Source organism: Passer montanus, unplaced genomic scaffold (genome assembly GCF_014805655.1).
Source record: "Passer montanus isolate IOZ18808 unplaced genomic scaffold, ASM1480565v1 scaffold15, whole genome shotgun sequence".
Taxonomy (NCBI): Eukaryota; Metazoa; Chordata; class Aves; order Passeriformes; family Passeridae; genus Passer; species Passer montanus.
In genome coordinates this window covers 4,380,166-4,399,967 of record NW_024362051.1, presented here as the reverse complement: position 1 = coordinate 4,399,967, position 19,802 = coordinate 4,380,166, and the positions used below count along the sequence as shown (strand labels likewise).

The following is a 19,802-nucleotide window of genomic DNA, read 5'->3' as shown; positions in this document are numbered from 1 at the left end:
CATTGAAAATACAGCCAAGCATGAGAAAACAAATTGGGAGTTTCTGGTTTGTAGGCTGAAAGAGTTCTCCTTGGTGAGAGTTCACAGGCCAGCTCTTAAGAAAGGTTTGCAAACTCAGTTTAAGAAAGGCCATAAAAAGCAGGAACAAAATCCAGCAACAAAAAGCAAATTAGGCCTCAAAGGGGGGAAATTTGAGCTGATCTTGATTTTGACAACTGGAAAAAAATCCATCTGGTTCTGAGGGTGAATGTGTGAGTGTTTTGCACAAAGTGAAGCCTTGCAGAGATCTCACAGCCTTTGAGGGAGTGGAGACTGAGCTCTGGCCTGGGAACAGCATTTTGGGCTACACTCTTGATCCCTATGGGTGCTGCTGGGTCACCTGTGACTTTATGACATGGCTGAGCAGAGGAAAGGTGAGCTGCCACCACCCTGAACATCCTCCTCTCCCAGCGACAGGGAGCTGTTGGCAGCTGGGGGTGCCAGGCAGTGCAGGAAGGGCTCTGTTTCCTCCCTTCCATCAGGGCCTCCTTTTGGAGACTGCCCAAGCAATAAGTTTGAGCTTTATAGCAGCATTTGGTCCTGATGTACAAATTGCTGAGCTTAACAGGGACAAAGGGGCGACGCTTTACAAACTACCCTGGATTTAAGCAAGTCCATGGAGATGATGGTCTGGAGGAGGTTTCCATTCTGGAAGCAGCTGCCAGTTCCTTGCTCCCCAGCAAAGGTCTGGCAGGCACCAGTGTGCAGGAGCACGTGAGGTCAGAGGAGAGGACCCAGCCTCTCCTCCAGCCCCCCGGGACTGAGTGTGAGTCTGGCCCAGATAATTAAAGGTAATGGCTTTCTAAAAGCATTGCTGTCAGTGCTGCCACCCATATGGGCCATTGCTTTTATCCCAAAAAATGTTTATGATCCTTCTTTTCCTCTCTGCGTCATGGTTGAGTGTTTTCTTTATTTCCCTTGAAATAATAATCTAAATCTGGGAATTGTGAACCCATAGCCTGCTTGTGTGTGTGTGTATGTATATATATGTATTTTTTTAAGAATATAAATTGGGGAGCAGTTAAAATTATATTATTCCTGGCAGCAAAATTCCTTTTTTAATAGACAATTTGAAGTTATTATGTTGGAAGCAGTTTTCCCCACGTGTTTGTGCTTGTGTGGTGTGGAGGGAGCCGTGCCAAGAGGGCTCCAGGCAGCTTCTGAGGCAGGGGAGGTTGCTGGGAGCTTGCTGAAGGCTGCAGGTTTTCAGCTGATGGTAGGGAAAAAACCTCAAAGACACCATCCTTCAGTTCTTAAGTAAGCTTGGTTTTATCAATGGACATTTTGCCTTAGGAAGAATTCAAGGATTGGACTTTCAAGATCTTTTTCTAGCAGGATCTGTTTTTTACTTCTCTTAGCTATTTGTTTTTACAAGGTTTGTGAGCGCCAGTGAGTTCTCCTGTGTGCCAGGGATAGACACTTGTTTCTAATTAGTATTTATTGGATTACTTTAGTCAAAAATAAGCTTTGTATCAGAGCCCCACAATATACACTTTGTTATTTGTTCACAGGACGGTGTTTTATTTCTCTGCTTGGTTTTTTATCAGCTTCAATCTACTGAAAAGCTGGTGGAAGGCAGCTGTGTTAGGGAGCTGCCCTAGCACAAATTAAACCAGGTTAAACAGATTCCAGCTTCTTACACAGCATCTATATCTTTCATCAGTCCAGGCATGTTTGTGACTCACGTGGCTGGAAACAGCAGCCAGCATGTGTCCATGGGCTGTGTCCAGCTTCCTGCTGCTTTTCCCAGTTGCTGGAGTTAGCTCCTCTCTCCATGCTGAGTTTTTGCAGGCAAAGGCTGGCTCAGGTGACATTAGCAGTAGGTATTGCTTGGTTTATGGGTGTGGATGGGACTGACTAATAGCACACCCATGTATGTGAAATTCCATGTGTGTGGAATAACACATAGGTAATGTTTGACATTGGTAAAATGGTAGAATAATGTGGAAAATTTGTCATTTAATGGCGTCTGAGTTCCTGACTTGAGGTCATATGACAAAAAGATTTCCACAGTTTACCTTGGACTTAAAAAGCAAATGGAAATATGAATATCAAGCTAAACCCTTGACTGATGTGTTTCTCACACTGTAAATAACTAATCTTATTTGGGGAGAAAACATCCCCAAATGAACATGATCTGTGTGGACAAAGGTAGCTGCAAGTGAAAACCCCAGGACTGGTCCCTTGGCGCCGGGTGTTGCCCATCCTGCACGTGGAGCTGCCTAGCATGGGTTTATCCTGTTTTCCTGATAGAGATGGAAGGGATGGCCCTGAAATCAGGAGCACAGCAAGTGTGCTCAGAGTGATGGAACGTGGAATAAGAAGTAGACTCACAGCCTTTCTTTTAAAGAAACAGTACATATGCTTTTAGATATAAAATAAATGCAGGAGAAATAAATGCAGAATATTTGGTAGTGGCTCACCATGGAGAAACAGCAAATTCATTTAGTTGGGGACCAAGGGGAGCTGTGTAGATTCAGCACAATTTAACTGCAGGTCAAGCCTGAATTTCCTTTTCCTGCTGAACATCCCTGTTTTCCACAGCACACATAAAATGTTATTACTGCAAACTGCATGTCCCAACACAGCCCCTCCATGTACATCACACTCTATAAATCTCATGTTTTCTCCCTTCTTTCTCTTGCAGGACAGTGGCCCTGCCCAGAGCAGGAGGTCGATGCCCCATGGAGCTGGGGGCAGCCCTGTGGACAGCAAGCAGATGTTGAACATGCAGCATCACCAACCAACCCGGCTCTACACAAACAACAGCTCCGAGTCAGCCCTCCCAGGCCAGCTGGGTGGACTCCACATCACTCCTGCACACAGGTAGGACCAGGGCAGGGCTTGGCTCTGCATCTGCTGCTGCTCCTGCAAACTAAGGTTCAGGGAGTGCACAGAGGCTGTTGTGCTCCTGAGGCTCCTGAGATCATGGAATCTTAGACTCACTTCAGTTGGAAAGACCTTCAAGATCATCCTCTCTAACCATTGACCTAACTCTGCCAAGTCCAGCAAGATGCTGGGCTGGACCCCTGCTCTGTTGGTCAAGTGTAGATGGGAGGAGAAAACAAAATAACCTAACTAAACAAAACAAAGAAAAAATAAAAAGGTCTGGAGACACCAATTCCTAAACAAAATGGCCACATCTACATAGGTAGCAACTACAACATTAAATTGAAGCTTGTGATGCTGAAGCAATGCTCAGGTATGCATTTGGTGAAGGTGCTCACTCTCCAGATCTCTGTTAAGATCCTTCTGTTGCCAATGTGAGTAGGTAGATTAGTGGCCCCTAGGTACGGTCCCTCAGCTGGGATTAATGTCAAGGAAGACAAAAGGAGGAGAGGTTTAAATTGGATATTAGCAAAAATTTCTTCACCACAAAGGTTGTCAAGCCCTGGCACAGGCTGCCTAGGGCAATGGTGGAGTCACCATACTTGTAGGGACTTAACAGACATGTGGATGTTTCTCTTGGGGCCATGGTTTACTGGTGGCCTTGGTAGTGCTGGGGGAATGGTTTGGCTTGATGATCTTAGAGGACTTTTCTAACCTAAACAATTCCATGGCTCTGTGAGTGTCATAGATAATAATATTTTGGTTTTTTCAAAGTGTATCTCCAAGGCAGGATGGAGGGTACTGCCCTCCTAGGGTGGGGGGGTGGTGGTGGGGATCACCTTGCCAACGATCCAGGAGCCAATACTTGCCCTGGAAGCTGGAGATATTGGCTGAAAGGATGAACTCCAGTAACTGGGATGTTTATAAGTGTAAGAGCTGCTCAGTGCAGCTGTCCGGGAGGCTGAGAAATAAATAATGCTCCTAGGAAAGAAAAGGCTTTTGTGTAGCCAAGAATGGTTTGGGTGAATAACTCAGACTTTGAGACAAGCCAGGTTGTGGACTGGGATGCTTTCACATGACTTATGAGGATCTTGATTTATGTTCTTCCAAACTGGCAAAATGTCCTGCAAGAAAGTAATGTCTGTATCACATGCAAAGAGAGTTTCTTTTCAGCTTGGGAACTCTGTGTCTGCATGAATCTGTATTTCAGTGATGCAGCAAGCCAGCTCATTCCCTGTGCTGCTCCGGGAAAGTTATTGAAGTTGGAAAGAGGAGAACTGCACAAAAAATAGAGAACAAAATCTGGTGTTATCTGCAAATGAGCCTAAAGCCAGGACACTCACTGGGGTCTTTGAGTAGAATTGGGGCAGGAATTTTCTCTGAATTGGAGTACATTTTCTTTGATGAGGCTGGGCTGGTGTCATGGTTTGACACTGGCCAAATGCCAGACACCACTAAAGTCACTTGCTTACCCTCTTTTGTTCCTGCAGGATCCCACAGCACTGAGAGATCAATTTTGTCTTAAGTTCTGCACTGGAGAGTCGCTGGCCATGTTTCCAGCACAGGCCAGGCCCTGCAGCCATGGAGCCAGCAGTGGTAGCCATGGTGCCAGCGCTGTTTAATGCCTCTCTCCCCTGCAGGGCATGGGGAAGGAGAAACCACTGCTGCCCCTGCCCCTGTGCCTGCAGTGCAGCTGGCCAGGCGTGGCTGGGCAGGCAAGGCAAGGCTCACCACAGGCCGTGCCGAGATGGCAGCAGCCGTGGCCGTGTATCACCACAGGCCGTGCTGGGGATGGACCCCAGCAGCAGTGCCTCACCATCCCTGCAAAATCTGCCCCTGCATCGTTTTCATTTTCTTCTTAAATATGCCATCACAGAGGCATTACTAGCCTTTCTAATTGGGCCAGCAGCATATCCAACTTCAGAGCCATCAGAGATTGGTTTTGTCATGGTGGAAACTTTTAGCAGCTTCTCACAGAAGCTACCCTTGTGGCCCAAATTAACACAGCTGGCCAAAACCCCCCCTTTCCCATTGAAAATGTGTGAATTGATGTAGGAGTGAACTGTAGCAGGGTAGAGAAGCACTTGGAGCACACCTGCGGGGTTTGGACTGGCTGGGAGTCACGGGGATGGCTCTGTACCAGCATGGCTCAGCCCCAGCACCCAGGCTGGCCCTCACCTCCCACAGGGAGCAGAGCTGCTGGGCAGTCACTACCAGAATATGGAGCTCTAGCCATTCTTTGGAAGTGATTTTTGTCTGGAGGTTTTTTCTTTTCCTTTCTTTCTTTGAAAGTGAATGTTATTTCTTTTGTTTATTTGTTTAAGCAGATGTGAATATAACACTGGCGGAGAAAACGATCCAGATGATAGCTAAAGTATGTGAAGCTGATGGAGTTCAGGGCTCTTGCTATTTTTATTGGTTTTATAATGACCTTGATGACCTGCTCTATAACAAAGAAGAAGAGTCCCTTCCCCTGGAGCTGTGCTGTGTATTGGGGCCTCTGGAGCACAACAGCACTTGGATTCAGCTTTTCTCAGCAGGACATTTAAGCATGTACCTGAAATATATTAGATTCCAGACCATGCTTTTCATGTTTTGATGAATTAGACTGGAATAATGGTTTAAATTGCTGTTTGTTGTCTGTGCATCCCAAATGCTCCTCATACAGACCAGGAGGAGCTCCAGGCTGAAGGCAGGAGGTGGGGGTTACAGGGCAGCCCCAGTGTTCCCCTCCCTGGTGAGGTGGTTTTCTCAGTTAAGCTGTGCTCTGTGTTTGTGATGTATCTACAGTAACACAGCTTCACAGGAAGCACTTGTGGGTGGTGAGGGATTTTGCTGTCCTGCCTGGCACACACTCTCCAGATGCCCTTGCAAGGGGTGGGTGCATGCCCTGGCCCTACATAGTTAATGAAATGCATATTTTTTCCCATTTTATCAATACATTCCGTAGGTAGCAAAGCAATTTACAGCATTTGCAAGCAGCTGCCCTCTTTCCTGAAGGCATCTGGTAACTGGGCCAGCCCTTGCTGTGTTGCTCAATTGGAGCCCAACAGGGAACAAGTTTAACCTCCTTGGTTCAGCAACTGTTCCTGTGCCAGACGTACCTCCAGGCAGGGAAACACATGAGAACAGAGGTGCTTAATTGAATCTGTGGGAATGTGGAGATTTCAGTACCTCCCTGATGAGCTGACAGTAGCTGCTTCTGTTTGACTTGAGCCTTTCTTTCTTTGCTTTAAAGCAGCATTGACCCCGTGAAGTCTCTCCCACGGAACAGAAATGGGATTGATGTGGAGTCGGATGTCTACAAGATGCTTCAGGATTATGAAAAGCCCATTTCAGAGCCAAAGCAGTCTGGATCCTTCCGGTACTTACAGGGCATGTTGGAGGCCAGTGAGAATGGTAAGGAGGCTGGCACCCAAGCACCCTCCTGTGAGGAGACCACTGGGATGGCAGGTTTCAAATCAGTGTTTCACATACTCCTGCTTACCAAGTGTTGTGGCTGACTTGAGCCCCGTGTGAAAGCTGGGTTTGTAAGCAGCGTGGCAGCTGTTTTCTGGGATGGTTTGTGAAATGTGATGGCCTTAAGCGGTTGTGTAAGATCACTGTTGGAGAGCCTGGTCTGGTGAAGTAAATGGCATTTGCATAAGGACGTGGGATGGTCCTCAGCAAAGCAGGGATAGAGATCAGGAGCTCTTGGCTCACTTCTCAGTTCTGTCACAGCTTCCTGCCCTTGTCATTAACACATTAAATAATAAGATCCCAATCTATACATTTCAGCTTCTTTTTTTATTTTATTTGCCTTTCACTATTAAGTCTATTGGGGCTTTTATGTTCAAACTTTTAGGCTTTGCTTTACAGTTTTACAGGGCAAGACCCCTCTTCTGTTTCCTTCCAAGGGCCCCATAGTGCAATCATGTGAATCCAGGAACATCTCTTTTATGAGAAAATACCAACTGCTGTAAATCTCATTATGGAGCCGTGAGAGGTAGTGAGTTGGGCTGTTGCATTTCAGTTTCTGTTTGTCTAAAATGTTGGTGAAGTCTGTTCTTTGACTAGAAGGATGTTGGTTCGTGCTTCACAAGAAGCACAATTGCAGATAACTTTTGATCATCATGGAATTCCACCAGTACTGGTTTTCTCAGTGGGACTGAGCCATAGTTGCAAAGCATGAGATAGGATCAACCTCAGAAGCACTGGGTATATTATTATCTTTTATATTAGTATTACAGCCCCTGGATTGGCAGAAAAACTGATGTTAAATACAGGCCCTAGTTGGACCTTCAGGTCCTTCAAGACCTCCAAGAGCAAGGACAAATCTGCTGCTTCCCCAGTCTCCTTGTTAGGAAGAGTGAATGGGAAGTGACTGTGTTAATCCCAGTTAGTAACGCTGCTGCCTTCCTCCCTTCTCTGTGCCAGGGAAAGGGAACAAAATTCAAGCTTTGCTGGTTTGCTCCTGCCTCCCCCTGCATCCTGCAGCCCTTGGCTGGCAGAAACCCAGAGCTAGGAGGAAGGGAGAAAGAAAAGGCTGGGGAACAAAGAGGTACCAGGATGGGACTGTGCAGCCCGTCCTGGATGTGTGCTCCTCAGCATTCTCTTGGCTCTATCCCATCACCAGTGCAACACTGTGTGTTTGACTGGAGCCTGACAGGCTGCTTTTGGGTACCAGCCAGTATGGGACAGGCTGGGGCAGTCACTGTCACCTGGGCTCTACCATTCTCCCTCTCATTAGTGTGGAGGGGATGTGTAGCTGCCTGCAGGCACAGCCTCACTTATGCCTTGGTCATTCCAACGCTGTTTATTTCACAAGGGATGAGAAATTAGGTGAAAAGCATCTCTGCTTGGCATGAAGCTCTGTGATGTTCCAGCACATTTTCAATCCTAAGTGTTCCTGCTGGGTTTGTTTTACAGCTGCCACCCCGTTCCTTTTTCCTTAAGCCTAAAATTACACATTTTGACCTGAGCCTGCTCTGCATTCTCCTTTTAAAGTCAAGCTCTCCTCTCCCAAGGAACTGAGTGTCTTGGAAAACGACCTGTTTTATATGGAATGTGTTCCTACTGGAAGCATTAGCCCTATTGCACACCCTTAGGGAGCAATGCTTTGTGCTGAGGTGGAGGCTGGAGGAATGGCAGTGCCCACCCTCATATGCACCCATAACCCAGAAAGGACAAAAACTCCAGCCATAACAGGGATGGCATGGTTGAGGCTGTGGAGTTAAAGCATTTTGCTGCCTTGCTGAAGATCATAAATCACCATGAGACTGAGCTGGTAAATATAAGGAAGTGATACACAGTTCAAGAAGATGGGAAGCAGCCTTCTCTGCAGGGTTCATTTTGCTGTAAAATCCCGTGGGTTTTTTTCCCCTTCTTTCCTTTTTTTAAGCAGCTTATCCAAGCACTCTGTATGAGAGGCAGTGACAGCTTAACTGTTAAATGTTGGCAGATGAGGCTGTCTAGTCCAAGCACGCTGTGTCTCATGCTGGGGGAAGCCAACACTTGAGCAGTTGCTTCAGTTTATTCCCAGCAAGGCAGCGGAAGGATTCAACAAGGGGTTTGGCTGGAGCCAGCCAAGTGCTGGGGGAACTCCTGGGGTGGAGTAGCCCTGCTCTGCTCTTGGGCAGGCATTCTTGCATGTATGAAAGCTCTTGGTATTGCCAAACACTGTGTGGTATTTTGGGGAAGTGGGGTCTGGTGGGAAGTTGGTCCTTTTGGTTTACTCACTTGGCTGGAACTGCTGGCAGCGTTGGCTTCTGTGTCAGAGCCATGGCTGGAGAGGGGGGCAGTGGTGTGAAGGTGCCTGTGCACCCCAGGGGATGAGTCAGGTGTGCACCCTCCTTCCCATCTGGGCCCAGGACAATAAGCACTCCTGAGACACACTAGACAGGGGAGCAGGGGTCTCTTTTCTGAGTAACGCCCTTCAAAATGTATCTGTGGTGTGACCCTGCCCAGGGTCTGTGAGCAACCAGCAGTGATGTATCAGGCTCCAGGTACTAAAAGTTCCCTTTAGGAAAGGCAGAGATGATCCTGGAGCCATGGAAGGCTCTTGCACTGGATTTTGCTCTGAAGCTGCCAAAACTGGCACTGAGTATATGCAGATACTTAAATCAGAAGTGCTTGTGGCCTACCGAGAACTTCTGGGCATCAGGGCTTGAAGCACATGTTTACAATGGAAACACCTTGGAAGCTCAGGGAGTGTGGCAAATGAGAACTCTGGAGAATGACTTGTTCATCCAAGAGCTACTCTGCTCCTTTTCCAGACTGAGCCAACTTCCTTCTTCATGAGCTTTTCGTTTCTACGAACCTAGGCAATCACAGAGGAACCAGAGATCAATACATGCCAAGCAGACCAGCCATTTGTCAGCTGTGGTAAACCATGCAGTCAATACTGGAAGCTTTTAAGTATGCCAGGAGTTGGCAACAAGCATGTTGGTGTTGTCCAGAATCGGAGGGCAGATGGTAGATGGTCTGTAGGGAGTGGGAGCAGCAACACTGAAAATTCTGTTATGATATTTTTCATATGCACAAAATCTTCATTGCTTCCTTTGCCGTTGTTGGACCTTCATGAAAGGAGGCCTGGCGCCTCAGAAGACCTCACCTTCTATCACAGTATGTTGGTTAGATTATTTGAGCTTAAATGTGTGCTCTAGGAAGAAAAGTGGATGTGATTCTATTACTGTTTGGCTCAATTTGCCTCAGTCTTTGAAATTCTTTCATCTGTATCTCCTCGACAGATGGTAGGTCTACCAAGCGTACCTGAAATGTTGCTGTGATGGAACCTTTTTTTTTTGGTGGGGAGGGGTGGCTTTTCTGAGCTCTTCACTTTATGATTTTTAACTAAGTAGTATTACAGCCAAATTAACCTCTCATCTCTACATCACAGCTGCTTTGCATTTTGACAAGGTCCATGTCTGTTGAGCTGGTGCTGTCCTGGAACTTCCAAGGGAGTTGCAGGTCCTGTTATGACAGGCAGGCTCATCTGACTCCATAAGGGCAAAGGAGGAAAAAAAAGGAAGAAGAAGAGAGAAGAGGGGGAAACAACAGCCCTGAGAGGCTGAGTTTTTAATCTGTGTCTTTATAATTCTTGGCAGGTGAAAAACTCGACAAACTGAGCAACCCCAGGAACATCAAGTCCCCGGTGCCAAAGCTTGGTGGCCCCATGTCTGGGCTGCAGATGCTTCCCGAGTGCACCCGCTGCAGGAATGGCATCGTGTGAGTGTCATGCCTCACCAAAGCCCCCCAGTGCAGTGGGGACAGTGACACTGGGGCACGGCTGGCATGGGTCCTGCCAGGCACGTGGGTTAGAATTTACAGCAGAGTACCTTGAATGCCCTTCTGTGTTTTTCTAAACATATCTAAACCTGAGCAATATAGTTTGGATTGCCCCTTTTAAGGGAATCTCACAGGGGATGATTTATAGGATGGTTTGTGCCCTACTTATCATAGTAGCTGCCCAGGGACTATGAATAGCACCATGGCACCAAGCACTCCTTCACTGCCTTACAAGGGTTGGTGGGAGAAACACCTTGAGTGTTGAGAAGAAGACAGCTGTTTGTTTGTTGAAGAATTGCTCTCTGACAGATGGATGTTTATTTCAGAAAGTAGAGGTGTTTTTCTGCTTTGTTTGTTGTAATTTATGACCTGTTGTAAGTTATGTTCTGCTGTAATTTACATCCTGCTCAAGCCAAATTTGCTGGCTGAGTGTGAGCTGTGCTAATGCCTGAAACCATATTCTTACTGGTGCTGTGAGTGAGGGTCTCTGCTCCACAAGTCACAGTGCCTGCAGGTGCTCAGCCCCAGTCCTTGCAGGATGCTGGCTCCTGATTTTCAGACCCAGGCTGAGTGTAGATATTTAAGGCTCTGTTTTGCATCACGCTGTGGAGCAGTGCTGTGCTGCTGGGTGTGGAGCATCCCTCCCTGCAGAAGCACAGTGAAGCCACACCTGGAGTGAGGTGGCAGCTTTGGGTGGGCTGAGAACCCCTGATAACATGTCCCTGCACGCTGCTTTCCTCCACTTACTGTTTCACTCGAGGCAGCAGGAAAAGCTGTTCATGCTCCTTGTTTCTCCACCTCCCAGGGGCACCATCGTCAAGGCTCGGGACAAGCTCTACCACCCCGAGTGCTTCATGTGTGACGACTGTGGCCTCAACCTGAAGCAGAGAGGCTATTTCTTCATTGAGGAGCAGCTGTACTGCGAGACGCACGCCAAGGAGAGGGTTAAGCCCCCCGAAGGATATGACGTGGTGGCTGTTTATCCAAACGCTAAAGTTGAACTCGTCTAAGGCTGGGCTGTGCTCTGGAGAGCTGGGGTGGCCCACCCACGTGCTCCTGCCAGCTGCAAGCACTGGGGCTGTAATCAACCCCCATTACCAAAGCCCAAGTTAAAATGCCTTTTCCTAGATAAAACAGTTTACACTTGGGATCTCCAGGGAATGGTGTTGAAAGCATTCAAACAGGTTTTGCCCTTCTTTTTGACACTCTGCTTTTTGCTGTGTTGGGTTATTAGTCTGTGCTGTAATCTTATCCAAGATCTGTGTAAATATTGATTAATTCTCTACTCTCTTTCATATAAAACCTGTATTTCTTTTTTTTTTCTTTTTTGTTTTGTGCCCTCCTTCTACTGAAGATGTTTTAGAAGATGTTTTAAAAGCTCAAAGAAAATAAGGCACTTTAACAAAAGAAGCTGTCTCTTATGTCCTGACCCTAATCTCCTGTCCTGCCCCAGTGATTAAAAACCAACTCTGAGAGTCAGGACAATACCAGGGGGTGCCTCGCTCAGCTGCATCCCAGCAGATGTGCCAAGGAAGGGTGGTCTCTTAAAACAGTAATTACAGTGAAACTCTCTGGACCAGGGCAGTGCAGTTTGAGGCTGACAAGAACTGATTCGAGTTCCGAAGAGATCTCCACACTGAGTGTGTGATGAGGCCTTTTTCTTCCTCCTTCTACTCCTAATTGAATTATTCTGTCATCTAATGACCCAAGCACACCTTGAAAGGACACTGCAGCAGTCTGGAGCACCCTTTGATTATCCCCACCTCCTACATTTCTGCCCACAGCTGCCTTTGCTTTGGCCATTGTGACTATTCCCCAATTTTTGCTATACTTTTTCAGTCCTTTATTTCTGTATCCTCAGATTGCTGCTATCTGGGTCTGCCTCCCAGCAGAAAGGGGGTGATAAAATCCCTTCAGGCACTTAGGGAATAGCCAGAGCTTGGGTGATCCCCAGGTCCCAGGGCAGCAGGATTGTGTTTATACCCATCTCCCAGGGCTGTGCTTTCAGCCAGGACCATCATCCACTTTATTTGACAGGGAAAAGATTTTGTGGCTCTTGAAATGTTTCTTTGTTAGAGAAATGTGTTTTTTTTTCATGTTAGTACTTAGAGGGAGGAGAGAGAGAGTTGACTTGCTCAACTTGCTCATCCTTAGTCTTCTTCCTTCTCACTTTGAGAGAAGAAGGATGTGGGAGAGAAAAAGAAATGCTTGTGCTTGCTTTCCTGCCATGGAAAAAGAAAATAAGAAATGGGATGATGGGCAAAGGATCTCTTTCCCTCCTGGCTCTCCATACGAGGGAAAATGGGGGATTGGAGGAGGGTTGGGAGCATGATGCTCGTTGGGGCTGAGCAGGTAATTTCTTCCTACAGGTTCTGCACCCCAGAAAGGGCTTTAGGGTGTTACTGGTCTCCATCTAGACCTCTTTATGAAGTGCCTTACAGGGAAACAGCAGCTCCTGCCCCGTGCCCTGCAGCCTCCCAGCAGCCCTGGGCTCCCTCCAGCTGGGTACCACAGAGATGCTGGCTGTGTGCATTCTTGCTGGCAGGGGGACATCCACCTCCCCCTCCTTCTGCCACTGGGAATTTTTACTTATTAAAGTACAAGAAACGTGGAAATTTTTATCACAGTGCTGAACCATGTTTTTCTTGCATTTGCATGGCCTTGCTTGGTCAGTTGGACCCTCTGAAGGGGGGAATGTTTGAGACAAGTGTAAAGGAGGAGACATGGCAATCAGGTGGGAACCATTACTGCCCTGGTTTGCAGGGCTCTGCTTGGAGCTCCTTAGGGTCCCTTTGTCAGAAACGTTTATTCTGAATTCCTCTGCTATCCTTATACATTGCTGGTTTGAGCTCTGGTGCCTGTAGCTTGAGAGTTCAGGCTTCACCAAAATCCAGGACTGAACACAGCCCAGCTGCATGATGGAAGACTCACAACATGAATGACACAGGATGCCCTTCCCTGTTTTCCAGGCAGACACCTGGAGCTGCCAGTGGTGCTATTTGTCACTCCCTGGGGCTCTTGTCCCCGTTTGTCTCTACCTGCATGGGGCCATGTCCTGCAGGATGCCAGGAATCTGCAGCCCTGATACAGGGAGCACCAAGAGGTTCTTAAGTTGGTTCATTGCCCTCATTTTAAACACCCAGCTGAGCAGGCTGCTGCCAGGGCACCCTTGGTGGTCATGCTTGTCTGCCACACCAGTGGGAGTGCTGGGCATGGAGCTGTTCTTCTAATGATCCCAAGTTCCCTCCAATCAATATTTCCACATGGCATCTCATGATACCCTTTCTTAGGAGTAACCAATTCACCTGGTCCCCCTGCAGAGCTTGGAGCTGCCTCACACAGGCCCATCCCAGGGCACATGGTTTCCTGGCTTCAGGCCACCCTGTTCCTGTTGTGAGGCTTGCAGGAGCAGCCACAAGCAAGTGTCACCTTCTCTGTCACCAGATAATGCTGTTAAACTCTGTAAAATGTGGGGAGGGTACTGTTTGTATGAAACAAAAAATAAAATTGTATTATGGGTTTTGTCTCACATCACTTGGCCTTTGCCTGGTCCATATGTGGGGGTCCCCTGGCATCCAGGTGAGAAGGACGTTGGATAAACTTCAGAAAGCATCTTGGAGATACAAATTGCATCTCCATGCCAATTGCAAATGGGAATTGCTCTCTGCATTTCATTGACAGCTTGTTTGAGGTTTAGCCTGTTTTGGGGGAATTGCTGTGGAGTTCTTTTAGCTTGTGACCTGCCTGGGATCCTGCATCCTGTCAGGTGTGGAGGTGGGAAAGGCCACGGTGTCTCTGCCTGTTGTGTGATCCCCCACTGGTGCCTGGCTCCTCTCCACCAGTGTGACCCAGCTCACCCTGTGGTGGTCCAGAGCTGTGCTGCACCTGCCCCTGCACAGGGCTGAAGAATCAGTGGTTTTGGTGATGTTTAATCAGCCACAGTGACACTCCAAGGGAACCTTCTCCCACCTGATGTCCCAGGCTGTCATCAGACTGGGATCCACAGTTCTGCAGTGCTGGGGCTGTCACTGCTGTCACTGCTGGAGTGAGCTGGGCTTCTTCCCAAGGAGAGGTTTCTGCTGACCCTTGGAGTGCAGAAGCCCAGGGGGCAGTGGGAGTGTGGGGCACTGGGAGGTGAGGGCAGGCTGGGGTCAGCAGCTGTGTCAGGGGGATGTTTGCTTCTGTAGCTCAGTCTCTGTGGGTCTGGCTGTAACAGTTGATTGGGATTTAAATCACTGGTGTATGGGAAAGTCAGAAGGGCTGTGAGGTAAGTGCCTCCAATATTTCACCTAAAAGGTTTGATTTGGCAAGTGTTCATGTATGGAAATCTGTATGTGCCTAAAACATTTAAAAGACAGAACCTCTGCAGATCTGCATGTGGCAGAAAAGATTTCCATAGGGGAAAGAAAATTTCCAGTGTGGGTCTGTGTGACTCTATGTCTAATTTGTACACATATTCAGATAATTAATATGGTTATGACTCTGCAATTAGTGGTTTTTCTATTCACACATGTGTTGATATGTTTCTGTGGTTCAGCCACCACCAGCCCCTCTGCCTGGGCATTGATGCTGGGGGGCTTCAGCCCCTTGGGGTGATCCCCACTGTGAGACTGAGGGGTACAGAGAGCCTGGGCAGCTCTGGAGTCCCCCAGGCCCTCTGCTGCCCACAGAGCTACTCTGACCAACCCAACACTGGGAGCCTTCTCTCTTCTGCAGGAAAAAAGAGGCACAAGCTCCACCGTGATGAAACACAGCATTTATTAACTGAATGAGGTGGGACCAGGGCCAGACTGATTCAAGTTTTAATTGTTTAACTTTTTCCATGTATCATTAAAGTTTCTTACTTAGCCAGGCATTATTTCCATCACCACACCCCTGTTCTGCTGCAGCTTTTGTTTGGAGTTGTTTAACTTTGCTTTTGTTACTACTGGTCTGCCCCAGGGACTGAGAAATCTCAGCTTGTCTATTCTGAGGATAAATGTCCTGTGCCATAGGAAGGGGATTGAGGGGAAGAGGCTCTTTGGAAAAGTTCCCTCTCTTTCCTTTCTCATGTATGAAAGAAGCTATTTTCATTACTTTAGGGAGGAAAAAAAAATCTTCCCTACACATATAGTAAAACCCAGAAAACTGCTCCTGATTCTAGAGAAACTTATCTGCAAGTTGTTTGTCTGTGTTTCTCCCCAGCAAACACTTTCAGAGCTCTTCCAGCCAGGACCAGCTTCTCTGCCAGGACAGTTAAATATTCTGAATTTTTAGGTAGTCCTAAAGCAGCTGCTTGTGCAGGGAGCCCAGTGGGGAGGGCCTGGGCTGGGGCCAGTTCTGCTTTCAGGGCACAGGGTCACACTTCACTCTGCAAAGATACTGCTCAAGCCTGGTGCAGGCTTTTGGCTTTATTAGTGAGAATAACTATTTTCTGAAGAAACACCTTAGTCCTTCACTCCCAAACCTGAAGGTTTGCAGGAGGCCAGTGATGAGTGTGTCCTTCCCAACTGATGGACTCTGAGGAGATGCAAGCTGGCACTGTGGGGCCATGGGCTGGGAGGGCTTGGGCTCACCAGTGGGACATGGACATCACCACTGGAAAACTCAGCTGGAGGGGCTCTCCAGAGGCCACTCACACCTTGCCCCTGTCCCCAGTGTCACCAGCCACTATGACCCTCCCAAGAGGTGTTGGCATGGAGAATCCCAGCTCCCCAGGCAGCATGTCCCGGGGGTTTCCCAGCATCTGGGGGAGTGCAGGGAATGTGCAGGGAGGGCATTGGAGCATGATGTGCAGAGGAATGTATGGGATCTGTAGGGGAGATGGTGGTAAATGGGTGTGCCTGGGCTGCAGGGGCTATAAAGGGTGTGGGGAGGGGATGGGGGCAGAGGAGCTGTCTGTGCAGGGCCATGGGGCAAGGCAGAGCTCCATCCGGGCGCTGTGCTGTCTCCTGCTCCATCTAGCGATGAAAACTGAAATATCCAGCGGCTTCGAGCAGGGTGGGACAGGAGCCAGCTCTGTGAGAGTCCCGGCATGGCGGGGATGTTCCCGAGCGAGAACATCCAAATCCACCCAGAGGGCAGCGCCTGGGGAAACTTCTGGCAATGGTCTCTCCGGGAGAGGTCGTTCTACACCGTAGTGATGGGCTGGAGCATCTCGTCTCTGCTCTGGCAAGACCTCTGGCGGTTCCTTGCTCTGATGCAGCCCCGACCCAGGTCACTGAGCTCTGACCCGAAGGCTGGGGTCAGGGAAGCAGAACGTGCTCCTGCTGCACAGGAAGCGTGTGCTGGTCCCCACCAGGGCCAAAGCAACGTCCCTTCCCCGGCTGGAGTGACATTGCACCAAGCAAAATGACTGAAGTGCTTCCTGAGTGCTGGATAGCCTTGGGAAAGCTGACTTCACTGGAGCAGGTGGGCTCTGGGAGGGTTTGTCCCAAATCCTCACACACATGCTAAAGACAGGAATGCTCACTCCATCTCTTTTACAGGATTCCTACAACAAATAAGATGAAAAATCATTCACACCAAATGCTTGTCTGCTGGGCTCTGCTTAGGAGGAGAGAAGTTCATTCACCAGTACCAGGAACTGGGAAGTGATGGACATAATGCCCCTGAGAGCTCCAAATCCCACGAGCTGGATTCATCTGAGCCTCAGGCAGGTCCTGGCGCTGCTGGGGTACCTGCACTGTATTGGAGAGAGCAGAAAGGCTGCGGTGAGTCAAGAGCCTTTTTAAAGATGACTTTTTCCCAAGTGCTCTTGGTCCAGTGGGATGTGACCCTGATGGATGTGATCACCAGCCCCAGGGTTGGCCAGAGCAGGGCTGTGCCACACTCCAGCAGGGTGGCACGGGAGCTCCAGCACGTGGCACAGAGCCCCTCGGAGCACACACTGCAGGCTCACACACAAAATAGGTCTTGCTTTGCCCTGTTGATAAGTAAGTTTCCATGTGATCCAAGGACTACACAATCCACAGAACTCTAAATTATCATGTGCTTTCTTAATTCCCAGCTCTCGAGATGGCTGCTGGGAGGGTGGCACAGCTGTCCCACCACAGCAGAGGATCCCTTCAAAGGGGCTTTGCCCTAGCAGAAAGAGCAGAGCTGCTGTGGGCTGCACCACCCCAGTCTGATGCCAGCAGTGGCACACTGGATGAGGGTGATGTGACTGCACAAGCAGGAGCTGGGCTCCTCCACAGCTCAGGGCAGCTTGTGGCATCCAGCAGCCATCAGAGCAGCTTCCTCCTTCCACAAGAACCCAGTGCCTGCCCTAGAGGTGGTGTCTCAGCCATTCAAAGATGTGTTCCATCTCCCCTATAATGAAGTACTCCTCCTTTGCTCTGCCAGCTCCTTGGCATCTGGCTTCAGTTTAAATGAGCTCCCTGAGCTCATTTCCCACACACTGCTCTTCATGTAATAGCTGAAAGTGTGTTTTATAAGGCTGTGGTAAAATCATAGAATTGTTTTGGTGAAAAAAGCCCCCACCACTAAACCATGTCCCCAAGTGCCATGTCTTCATGCATGTTAAATCCCTCCAGGGATGGTGACTTCACCACTGCCTGTGCCAGTGTCACAAACAAATTTTCTCTAATTCCAACCTAAACCTCCCCTGGTACAACTTTAGGCCATTTCCTCTCACCCTATTGCTTGTTCCTTGGGAGAAGAGACCAACCCCCACCTCACTACCTCCTCTTTTCAGGGAGTTGTAGAGAGCAAAAACGTTCCCACTGAGCCTCCCATACTCCAGAGCCCCGCCTGCACCCTCAGCTGCTCTCAGAATTGTGCTCCAGCTCCTTCCCCAGCTCTGTTGCCCTTCTCTGGACACATGCACTGACCTCTTTAAGAAGGGTCAGTTGCAAGAACCAGGACTGGTCCTTCCCCTGCAGTGAATTTGCTCCACAACAGTCCAACCCATTCACTGGTCACTGTTTTAAAGTGGTTTTCATAATCTCTATGCTTGGGTTAAAGCATCCCTGATGCTGGATCGCAAGTGGGTTTTGCAAGCTGGTGAGCACCCAGCAAAAACTCTGGGCTATGGTGATTGCAGCAAGAGCTTGTGGTGCTGTGGCAGAGCTGGCTAGAACACGAGGGATTTCTATAACTGCTAATTGATGCAGGTTCACAGTATAAGAGAAAACCCCATGGTGTTTTCATGTCAAACACATGAAATTTTAATATGTTAAGCATGCATCTGCAAACCAGATAAACCTAAGCACATCATCTGCCTCTTACTGAGTCTGTGTCTAGCACTTCTGATATGCTAAATTTGCAGCCTCACAACAGTTATTTCTGAGCTCTCTGAATCAGTCCTCTGTAAGAAATTACTGTTGACTGAATAATTACTAAGATTGCATTAACATTAATGCTTAAGACAATACATTCCACATCCCTAATTTCCTCATGGGAGCAGGCATGCATTGCATTTTACTGTGGTTCTTGCACAGCCTCAGGGCAGGGCAGGTGGAGGGCTGCTGCTGCTGCTGCTGCTGCTGCTGCTGCTGCTGCTGCTGCCTGGGAACCCCTGATCTGTCCCAACTGGCCCCCACCCTGCTCTTATCACTGGGGACAGCTTAGACTGCTCAGCAGCCCAGGCCGGCACGGGGATGTCCTCTCCAAACAGGAGATATCTGATCTTCCCATGACAGGCGTGCTTCGCCCACATCCAAAGCAGCAGCAGATCGCTGCCCGGCCAGATAAATGTTGCCACATGCTTCTCCTCCCCGGGCACGGCCGGGCCATCGCTTCCACCCCGTGCTTCCTCCCCACACTCCCCCGTGGCCCTGTGTGAGCTCTGCTGCAGCGAGGGTGCCCAGCCTGCCCTCGCACATCCCGGCACGGGCATCCTCCTCTGGGCACAGCCCGACACGGGCACCGGGAGCAGGGTCCGGGCAGGGCAAGCACCGGGCTTGTTTTAGACACCAAGGCGTTTCTGAGCGCCCCCTGAGTTATCTCAGAAGACGACAGCGTTGTTCGGATTTCTGAAATGGCTTTGACAGCCATCCACGTATCGGACTGTGGGCAAAGCCAGTCACGTGTGGAGCAGGAATAGTAAATGGATTGGAGATGGGAATATAAAAAGCTCCTCTCTGGAGGCCAGAGCTGCTACAGGCTCCTTGAGCAGACACTGCTGACCTTGTCTGTTACCGAGAGTAAACACTGCTGGGAAAAAGCACTGGGCTGCATTAGGGACAAGATTTCAGGGCAGTGAGAACGTTCGATTCCTAAAGCACTGTCTGCTCCTTGTTTTCCTCTGTGCCAGTGTGTAGGAGGGCTCCCATTATTGACGTCGCTACCTTTCGTGGGATGAGCCGGGGACAGAGACGCCGCCGGGCCGGAGCTCCCAGCTGCTGGCTCCTGCTCCAGCTCCCTGTCCATTAACTCGCGATGCCCGGCAGTGCTCCGCTCCCGCGGGGGCTCCGATGCTGTGCCCCCATCCTGCGGCAGCGATACAGGGCACAGCCGGCTTTGGGTCCCCAAGGGAGGGATTCGGGGCTCGGGGAAGGCGGGGGGCGGCGGAGCCATCGCCGCGCTCCCACCAGGCGCTGATCTCGCAGGGGCAGCTGCTGCCGAGACAGCCGCCCGGGGCCGGGGCCGGGGCCGGGGCCGGTGCTGGTGCCACCCGGGCTGCTGCCGAGACAGCCGCCCGGGGCCGGGGCCGGGGGCAGCGGGCCGGGGCCGGGGCCGGGGCCGGG

The 19,802-nt window shown here is 49.4% G+C and overlaps 1 protein-coding gene across 2 annotated transcripts in view; it reads left to right on the top strand.

Annotated features, from left to right (window-relative positions):
* PDLIM4 (PDZ and LIM domain 4) overlaps positions 1-13,665 on the top strand; it is a 47,104-nt gene extending 33,439 nt beyond the window's left edge. The window contains exons 4-7 of one of the 2 annotated variants that reach the window (XM_039701753.1): positions 2,687-2,865; positions 6,110-6,267; positions 9,954-10,074; positions 10,940-13,665. In XM_039701753.1, the coding sequence (XP_039557687.1) occupies positions 2,687-2,865; positions 6,110-6,267; positions 9,954-10,074; positions 10,940-11,144 (663 nt within the window). In that variant the 3' untranslated portion in view covers positions 11,145-13,665. Of the gene's footprint in view, positions 1-2,686; positions 2,866-6,106; positions 6,268-9,953; positions 10,075-10,939 lie in introns of both variants that reach the window. The other variant, XM_039701752.1, reaches the window with a different exon arrangement.
* Positions 13,666-19,802: the final 6,137 nt, after the last annotated feature.